General features: G+C 42.6%; 1 protein-coding gene and 1 long non-coding RNA gene across 12 annotated transcripts in view; both read right to left on the reverse strand.

Annotated features, from left to right (window-relative positions):
- Positions 1 to 10,347, reverse strand: part of CACNA1G (calcium voltage-gated channel subunit alpha1 G) — a 338,489-nt gene that overhangs the window by 214,722 nt on the left and 113,420 nt on the right. For all 11 annotated transcript variants that reach the window (XM_075845569.1, XM_075845564.1, XM_075845566.1 and 8 more), the window contains exons 2-3: positions 4,544 to 4,655; positions 3,712 to 3,845 (exon numbers count right to left, since the gene is read on the reverse strand). In XM_075845569.1, coding sequence (XP_075701684.1) covers positions 3,712 to 3,845; positions 4,544 to 4,655 — 246 coding nt within the window. The remainder of the gene's footprint in view (positions 1 to 3,711; positions 3,846 to 4,543; positions 4,656 to 10,347) is intronic.
- LOC142666019 (uncharacterized) lies at positions 5,701 to 10,258 on the reverse strand. Its single transcript, XR_012851623.1, has 3 exons — positions 10,187 to 10,258; positions 9,887 to 9,949; positions 5,701 to 5,772 (listed from the first exon to the last, which is right to left on the reverse strand). It is a non-coding gene; the product is annotated as an uncharacterized LOC142666019 (long non-coding RNA).

A 10,347-nucleotide genomic window follows, 5' to 3' on the forward strand; every position in this document is an offset into this window, starting at 1 on the left:
AGTAAAGCCACATGTTGAATATACAAGTACTAGTTACCACTTTACAAAAAATAAAATCAGGAAGAGAAGGGTGCCAGATAAGGACCTCAGTATTTGCTTCCTCGTTTCGCCTACTTTCTTCTATTATGTCTGCAACACTAAAAGGGGTTGTCCGCTTTGGACATTTTTTCTTGTTAGGGTAAGACCACATGGAGCGGCCCTGACACAGTCGCGACGCGGCCAACAACCACGCCCTCATTACGTTCGGTGCAGCTGTCAAACTCCCTGTTAATGGCTGCGCGTTATTGCGGCCCTTTACCTGCAAGATCTTGCGGCCATAAAGGGTGTATTAATTAATGGCCGCACGAGTTTGCAGATAAAGGGACGTTTTACCCGCATTAACGGGTGGCCATTAATGGGCTATTTGATAGCCGCACCGAACATGGTGCCAGCGCGGTTGTTGGCCACGTAGTGACTGTGTCAGGGCCGGAGCAGCCTTACCCTTAGATAGGTCCCTTGACAATAATCTGTTTACAAAGTGTGCCCCAGCTGAGACCTCCAGTAATCAGCTGTAATCTGTGGGGGAACCTGTCAGTAAGGCTACATGCACACGTTGCATATTTTGCTGTGGAAAATATGTACCAAAACCACATCAATACGCTCTAAATTTGCAGTTAAAAACCGCACCTAATCATGCATTTTTTGGTGCAGTTTTTACATTTTGATACGTTTTCGGCACGTTTTCATGCTGTGGGTTTGGTGCGATTTTCCTCAGCACTAGGCAGATACAATTCGCAAAGGGAAACGCAAGATAAATTGACATGCTGCAGATTTTAAAATCCACACCGCAGGTCAATTTATGTGTGGAAAAATACTGCAGCGTGTACATGATATTTCCTGGAATCGAATTGACTATGCGTGTACTGTATTACAGTTTTGCCGCACGCAAATACGCATGGCAAAACCACACGTAATAAGCATGGTGGCGGAAATTTTCCTCTGCAAATATTGCCGCAAATTCGCAACGAATCTGCAGCAACATTTTCATATTGACAGGTAATTCAGCCGTTGCGGATATTGCAGTGGACTTTTTGCAGATTTCAGCCTTTGCATTGCTAAATTTTATTCCTTTTTGCCTCAATTTTTATTTTTTCATTGACGTGGCTATATGTGGCTTTATATGGACTTGTTTTAAATTGTCTTTTTTTTCCTGTTTGGGGGGTACAAAAAATTACTGTGTAAGTTATGTTATCTATTTTTGCGGCGTGAATATAGGAAAAAAAGCGATCTTCGGCATTTAATTTTAATCCTGTTCATGTTTCACGCTAAATAACCAGCTAAATGTAGATACTTAATATGTGTAGGGATTTAGTTTTTATGTAATATATGGGCAATAAAATATATTTTGCTAAATTATTATTATTATTATTATTATTATTATTTAATTTAAAAAAAATAATAATTTGATCCCATAAAGAGAACTTTTTAACAACTTTTTACTCATAATGTATTAGCATACTCCTGTATACTAATACATTATACTGTCACTATGATACAGGCTGCTGTTAGGGTAACACATAGTGTGCCCTAAGATCAGGCTTGCAGAACAGACTGCCCTGGGGTCCTTTCTAGGTCCTCACTGCAAAGGGTCCCCCTAGTCTCAAATTGCGTCACTGGATTTCCGTTAACGCAATAAAAAAGCGGGGAGTCCCGCTTTGATCATGCCGCAGTCACGGTCAGCGGCGATCAAAGGGTTAAACAGCCGGGTTTTGGAGTTTCCTCCAATTCCAGATGTATTCACTAGGCTTCTCCAAGTATCGGAGCCATTAGTATCAGCTCCTGCTTAGAGAATGAGCGCTCTTTGGAGCACTCATAAGCCTTTTCTAAGAGACGCGAAAAGACATCGCTGTGGATATTGGAGTCGGCACCACCTGCGGTCATAAGACAGTGGGCGGTAGAGAACGAGCTGAAAGCTAAGATGTTGGCTACCTGAAGCCACCAGTAGAGGAGCTTATGAGCTTTCTGCTTACTGTCTTATTTAGTTCAATGTAAAAGCAGTATGCAATAAGCTTCCCTCTAAGGCCAGGTTCCCACATAGCGTAAACGCTGCGGAATTTCCGCGACGGAATTGTGTACGGAAATTTTGCAGCATTTACAGTAGCAGCAAAGTGGACGCGAGCTTTAAAAAAAAATGCGTCGTATGCACAACAATGCGTTTTCCCATTGATGTCAATGAGAAGCTTAAAGCAAGCGTTTTTTACGTGTTTTTGGGTGTTCAAAACGTGGCAAAAACACGTCAAATACATGCCGTGTGAACAAGGCCTAACCGTTAATAACTTGATCTGCGGTTCGGAATTTAATTGACATGATAATTGAATTGACATGTTTTGCGTTTTTGTTGATTTCCCGTTGCGGGTTTTCCCTATTGAATTCAAATGGGATGCAAATTCTGCAAAAGAAAGCCAAGCGTTGCGACTTTTGCGGTGTAATTGAAGTGTTTACGCCGCGAAAATTGCAACGCCGGAAGAAGAAAAAAAACATACTTACCCAGAACACCCTCCTCCTTCCTGCAGTCCGGCCTCCTGGGATGACGTTGCATCCCACGTGACCTCTACAGCAAATCACAGGCTGAAGCATCACATGGGCTGAAACACCATCCAGGGAGGCCGGAGCGGATATCAGAGGGGGAGGGGGTAAGTATGAACAGCTTTCTTCCGCAGCAGAATTTCCGTCTGAAAAATCGCACCACAATGCAGTGCGATTTTTTTCGGACAGAATGTCCTGTGGCTTCCAGGTCGGACACGTTGCGTGATTTTTATGTATCCGTCCCATGGGAACCCGGCCTACCAGAGCCTGATCCTCTTCCTGGCATAAAGTATACAGTGCTTACATGGACCAATCAGATGGTCACAGAATAAAGAACACCTAGCAATGTATAACTTTAATGACTTGCTGCAGTGTGATATCACAAAACAAAAGCCATTGAAAAGTGATTGAAAAAATCAAGTAAAAGTTTCTTGCCACAGGGTATTAAATGCATTTAGGGTATGTTCACACGGCCAAATTTCAGACGTATACGAGGCGTATTATGCCTCGTTTTACGTCTGAAAATATGGCTACAATACGTCGGCAAACATCTGCCCATTCATTTGAATGGGTTTGCCGACGTACTGTGCAGACGACCTGTTATTTACGCGTCGTCGTTTGACAGCTGTCAAATGACGACGCGTAAAAATACAGCCTCGTCAAAAGAAGTGCAGGACACTTCTTTCAGACGTTTTTGGAGCTGTTTTCTCATAGACTCCAATGAAAACAGCTCCAAAAACGAGTTGGTAAAAAAATGAGTTGGTAAAAATGCGAGTTGGTAAAAAACGTCTGAAAAGCAGGGTCTGTTTTCCCTTGAAAACAGCTCTGGATTTTCAGACGTTTTGGTTGACTACGTGTGAACATACCCTAAGAGTCAAGTTAAAGGTTGCTACATCTGATTTGTCCTAAAAGAACACATGAGAACTGGCATATTAGGCGCAGTTTTGATCTGAATCATGGATTTGGCTGTATTAAATGTGTCATTTCCGGACCACTATTCTCTTTTGCGGTACATCGCTAATTCTCTGTCATCATTTCTGTTGTTTTCATTGCTAAAACCATTATGACGAGGAAAAAAAATATTTTTTTTACAAGGATCATTATTGGAGTAATACAACTATATTAATGACAATAACAGCAACTTACCCTGCGATAACTATGAAAAAATCCAAGCGATTCCAGGTGTCTCCCAAATAGCATTTCTGTCCAAATATTCCCAGAGCAAACATTTTGATAATCATCTCCACAGCAAAAAATGCAAAAATGAAGTCATCAAATCCCTGCATTAAAGGCAGAAAATCATTTAGAAGGAAACATAAAAATACTGTAATAGCCAATAAGAACAAATGAACAAACAGTATCAGGGGATGTTCACAGGCGGTGTTTTCAGGCGTAAACGCCTCGAAATACACCATAAAAAACGGTAGGTAAGTGCCTACAATCATCTGCCCTTTAAAATCAATGGGAAAAACTGTGTTTTGTTCAGACGGGGAGTTTTTTTATGCAAATGAAATGAAAAAATGGCACGTAAAAATGGCCGCGTAAAAAGAAAGAGCATGTAAGTTCTTAAACCGTTTTTGGCGCTGTTTTTCATTGTGTCAATAGAAAAACAGCTCCAAAAACGTCTAGAAAAAAACGGCTCAAAAAAACTTTTTCAGCTTCAAAAATGGCTGAAAATCAGAAGCTGTTTTCTCAGAAAACAGCTCTGTAATTTTCAGCTGTTTTTGATCTTGCATGTGAACATACCCTCCACAATTAATTGTCCATCCATTCATTCTTCACTGTTAACTTCAATGTATTTTTTTTTACTTTTCTGATCTGTGCTAAGTTTACATGAAAAACCAAAAGTTGTTACAAAACACACGCATACAGATTTCTGGCGGCAATACCAGACCGAATCCATTAATAAATTAACACTCCAGCACAAAATTTGTCATTTTAGTCACATAAAAAAATCCCTGAGCCATAATGTGCTTACCTGCAGAATTTTGCAGCGCTGGGAATCGCAGGCAACGTCTTCACATGGATGGAACATTCCCAGGGTGACACAGTTCAAGAGGATGACCAGCATACTGAAGCGTTCAAACCAGGTAGAGGACAAAAAAGTCAAGGAAAGCTTAAAGAGATTGAATTAGGGCATGACCACACATGGCGGAATTCCTCCGCAACTGTCCGCATCAATGCCGCACAGAATCTGCGTTGCAGATTCTGCAGCGGATCTGCACAAAATGTGCAGAAAATTGATGCGGACTGGCCGCTGCGGACTGCAGGAAAAGTGCTTCCCTTCTCCCTATTCAGTGCAGGATAGAGAGAAGGGACAGCACTTTCCCTAGTGAAAGTCAAAGAAATTCATACTTACCGCCCGTTGTCTTGGTGACGCGTCCCTCTTTCGGCATCCAGCCCGACCTCCCTGGATGACGCTCCAGTCCATGTGACCGCTGCAGCCTGTGCTTGGCCTGTGATTGGCTGCAGCCGTCACTTACACTGAAACGTCATCCTGGGAGGCCGGACTGGAGACAGACGCAGGGAGTTCTCGGTAAGTATGAACTTATATGTTTTTTTACAGATACATGTATATTGAGATCGGTAGTCACTGTCCCGGGTGCAGAAACAGTTACTGCCGATCGCGTAACTCTTTCAGCACCCTGGACAGTGACTATTTACAGACGTCTCCTAGCAACGCTCCCGTCATTACGGGAGCCCCATTGACTTCTTCAGTCTGGCTGTAGACCTAGAAATACATAGGTCCAGCCAGAATGAAGAAATGTCATGGTAGTAAAAACAATACGCTCCGCAGCACACATAAGATCTGCGGACTTCATTGCGGAATTTTGACTCTCCATTGAAGTCAATGGAGAAATTCCGCCATGAGTCCGCAACCAGTCCGCCACTGCTCCGCAACAGACAGAGCATGCTGCGGACACCAAATTCCGCTCCGCAGCCTATGCTCCGCAGCGGAATTGTACGCATCGTGTAAACGAACACTGCTAAATTAAAGTGAAAGTCAATGGAGAAACGGCTCCGCTGCGGATTAACGCTGCGGAGTGTCCGCAGCGGAATTTAAGTGAAATTCCGCCATGTGTGAACCCGCCCTTACTTAGTAAGGACTTAATAATCTTACAATTTACTTTTTCATGGATCCACAGTAGAGCTGTCAAGTAGGAACTGCACAGGAACTAAAGAGGTTTTCAATGATCCTGTAGATTACTATAGGTAAAAACAACAGTTCCAGCAGCAGATACAGTATACTTACTTCCTCCAGACTCCAAATGCATCATTTTTATAGAAAAACGGATTAAATGGTTATACGGGATAATACTACAAGTCAGAATAGTTCTATTACTATTCACTCATGTTGTTAAAAAATGATAGAAATGTAGCAACTTCTAAATTTTTTCAAGAATCAAGCAGGCCATACACTTTACACAGCTGTCGGCCGAATGCTCATTTGGCCGACAGCTATTCCTCCCAACTCCCCGATACACATGGACGCTGGGCCAACCGTGCATGTTTTCAATAGGGAAAAAAGGCGCTACCTGACTCCTCTAATATCAGCTGATATTTACTAACAAACAAAAAGATTGGGCATGTTGAAACTCAACATGCCCGTCCCTTCTCTCCCCGTCATCTGCCGTCGGAGGAGAGTCGGAACATTACCTGCCGTCGTAGGAGAATCGGAACATACACACTGGTCGCGAGACTGGCGGGTTTGGCCAATATACATCAAATGTGTATGGCCAGCTTTATGGTTAAAGCGGTTGTCTCACGAGGACAATCCCTGTCGATATGTCTCATTAGAGTGTATAGACGTCATAGAGGCAGATCCCCTGCCTGGGGTCCCCTCTAAAAACCAGAATGGAGAGCTGCTATGTAGAAGCGGCCCCCATTCTGGTGGGCCTGGACCATCCATCATTTGATTGGCCGGAATGCAATGCTACAATCCGTAGCATTGGGGAGGGGGGTTTCGAGTAGCTTCTACTTTAAAAAGGAAATATGCTCGCGAGACTCATAGTCTATAATCCAAGAATCAATTTGCTTAATGAGTTTCTTCCTTTTGGCCAGTCTCGTTTTTTTTACAAGGTTCCCGTGATAATAAGCTGGTCACATGATGTTCTGGTTTTCTAAATGAGAACAGCCCCTTTTAATATTAAATATCTATTTCTTTTCTTGGATGAATTTCTACAAGGACAAAACTCATACTCGTATAATAGTATTATATGATCATGGTATAAATTTAGTCAAGAATAACTATCAGATGAACTCCTATGTGGGACCATTAGAGGCACCAAATAGCCTCTCATATGTTAAAAGATAGCTGAATCACTAGTGGGAAATGTAGTTTTAAACAAATTTTTTCATGTTTTCAATGAATTAAGTTTAATAGTTTGTTTTATCAATTTTAGGTTCTCTGGAGAAAGGTAATCATTTTGCCTCATACATTTACTTTTTGCACCTAACTTTAATATGTTATCTATGTTGAGGTCATTGTATGCAAATCTTAGTAATTAATAGTAGTACCGGGGTGAAGCGGGAACCCGGAAACGGTACCCTGCACTCAATTGTATCCGTGTCCTTAGGACGCAGATGCAATTGATTTGTCTATAGGGGACTCTATGGGGTCTTATCTACTGGGGACTCTACAGGGGGCACTATCTACAGGGGACTCTATGGGGGCACTGTCTACATGGGACACTCGGGGCATTATCTACAGGGGGCTCTATGAGAGCACTATCTACAGGAGGCTCTATGAAGGGCACTATCAACAGAGGGCTCTATGAGGGGCACTATCTACAGGGGGCTCTATGAAGGGCACACACTGTGTGTTTGTGGAGGGGCTTCACTTTACAGTGTTTGACACCATTTTATTCATGGGCACAGTGTATGGTACTATTATATTGAGGGGCACAGTGTGTTGCACTATTATATTCAGGGGCACAGTGTATGATAATATTATATTCAGGGGCATAGAGTGTAGCACCATGATTTTATCTTCGTTTATATGTGCGGAAATGTTGGAAAAGTGAGCAGCCAAAGACATCTGAGCGGCAAACTCTGCAGAAATGGGTCGTGGCCAGGAGGCGTCGTCATGGAGGTCTAGACCGGATGGAGAACAAAAGAGAAAAAGAACGACTCCAATCTGAGAAGACGTCACCTGTGAATCACTAAATGTAAATGATCATTCTCCCTGTGACTGATCAGTATTGTAGTCACTGTATGATCTGCAGCGAGATGATGGGTGTATCGTTCTTTTTTGTGAAACAGCAACTCCCAACATATCTGTAATGATGGGGGTAGGGAAACAGACAAGTGAGCCCTAATCTACCCGCCACTCAGTCCCTGCCTACTTGCAACGACCCGCCCTAGGCTACGGGGTACAACTGGGCAACGGTCCCTACACTCAATAAGTGCACGACAGACAAACAGACAAGGGTACACAGAAGCTAAGGAAAATGGGGCAGTTGCCCACGGCAACACCGTGAGCAACAAGAGTGGTGAACGAGCCGAGTCAAACCAGGAGTGTAAGAGGTACCAAACGCAGAGCAGGAGAGTAGTGAACAAGCCGAGTCAAACCAGGAGTGTACGAGGTACCAAACGCAGAGCAGGAGAGTAGTCAGTAAGCCAGGGTCAATATGAAGCAGGGTCAAATAGTTCAGAAGCTGCAGCAGGGCCAGGAAACCAAACGAGAAGAATCACAAGCAAGGAGGAACAGGAAAGGCAGGTATAAATAGACAGAGGGCGGGAGCTAGCTCCGTCTGGCGAGGCTGTGATAGGCTCTCCCACTCCTAAGCCTGCCATCCTGAGTGGTGGAAGATGGAGTCAGTCTCACAGACATAGAAGCAGGTGCAGACTGATTACCTATGGGCGTTGACACAGAAGCTGTGCCTGGCAGATCCTTTACAATATCCTTACCATTATTCAGGCCATACTGGGAACTGTAGTTTTATGTCGTACAAACTTATATGGCAGGGGTTAAACTGAATTTGCAAATGATCTCTGTACTGAGCTGTATTTGTGCTTGTGCTGTATATATGTACTGAGCTTTGTTCTGATAATGTATATATGTACTGCGCTTTGTTGTGGTGCTGTATACATGTACTGGGCTTGGTTCTGGAGCTGTTTGTATGTACTGAACTTTGTTATGGTGCTGTATATATGTACTGAGCTTGGTTCAAGTGCTGTATACGTACTGAGTTTGGTTCTGGTACTGTATTTATGTACTGAGCTTGGTTCTGGTGTTGTATTTATTTTTGAGCTTCATTAAGGTGTTGTATATATGTACTGATCTTTGTTCTGGTGCTGTATTTATGTACTGGGCTTTGTTCTGGTACTGTATTTATGCACTGAGCTCTGTTCAGGTGCTGTATATACGTACTGAGCTCTGTTCTGGTGCTGTATATATGTACTGAGTTTGGTTCTGGTGCTGTATTTATATACTGAGCTTGGTTCTCGCACCGTATCTGTGCATTAGCCGGGAGATTTGTCGTGGCTTACTGCGCACGCTGCACCGCCTTCCACCCTTCTCTGTCTCGTTGATCGGCGCTCGTTGTTATGGCCCCTAGCATATATTTGACAGTTCGGCATGATCAGGCTACACAGAATTAGTGTGTAATATATTACCATGGAGACATATAGGTCTGCATAGTAGTTGTGGACACAACACTTTTTAATCATGACTACTTGAAAAGAAGTTTGATTTTTCATTTTATATGCATTGGAACGATGAAATTGTTTGGAAAGTTGGACATAGGTGTTAAAAACATTGCTGGGTCCCAGATTTAACTCATTTTTAATTAATGAGTAACTAAATGTTCAACAAACTTCTGACAGGTCATAGTGACATGTCAGAAGTTTTGATTGCTGGGGTCCGGGTACTGAGACCCCCATCAATGGCTAAAACGAAGTGCTTGTGTGAGCGCTCAGTCGCTTTGTTTCTGTTCGGCCTTTTCCCGAAAGCCGATGTAGCAGGGTAGGGGCTCATAGACTTTCTATTGAGCCCGTACTCCGATACATTGATTTCCGGAAAAAGCCAAACAGAAACGAGCACTTCTGCCGCTTCGTTTTAGCCATTGGTGGGGGGTTTCAGTGCTCGGACCCTCACCAATCAAAACTTCTGACATGTCACTATGACATGTCAGAAGTTTGTTGAACGTTTAGTAATCCTTTAACTAAAATGAGAGGTATAGAGGGTACTAAGCTAAAAATATTATAATTCTATAATATGCGTTTTACTAGAAGTCCCCTTTGTCCTGAGAATTCCTTCAGACAAAGTTCATCTCCAGAGATAAAATGTCCTATGTATACATTTCCAGCAACTACTCACATTTTTCTTGCCCACGTTTTAAGGTTTATTTCGCCGGTATCTGGCAAATGTTCAACCACTGACCTGACAATCCAAATTGTATATCTGTAATACGCCAGCACTAATCTTCAATACATGACTTTCACATTGAGAAGTCTCAGAAATATAGCAGGGTCTCATTAGAATATTTTAATACAGCGTTTCGAAACGCTGTTTTTTGAAGCAAAACTTGTGCTTACCTCAGCATTAAATACTTAATAAATGCTTCAAAAACGAAAATTTTTAACTTGCAAATGAGTAAAAAGAATGAACATGTCAAACCTGAAAGTGTGAGATTAAGTGCCAGCTGTGGCATTTAATACATGTGCATAACCCATGAAGTAAGTTATTAACACAACTCTTGTGGCTAGAGAAGAAGAAAGATACTTTCCGATCCAACACAGACAGAAGTAGTTGTAGTTGCCATTGTTGCCCGTTAGACA

Source organism: Rhinoderma darwinii, chromosome 13 (genome assembly GCF_050947455.1).
Source record: "Rhinoderma darwinii isolate aRhiDar2 chromosome 13, aRhiDar2.hap1, whole genome shotgun sequence".
In the NCBI taxonomy this organism is placed as follows: Eukaryota; Metazoa; Chordata; class Amphibia; order Anura; family Rhinodermatidae; genus Rhinoderma; species Rhinoderma darwinii.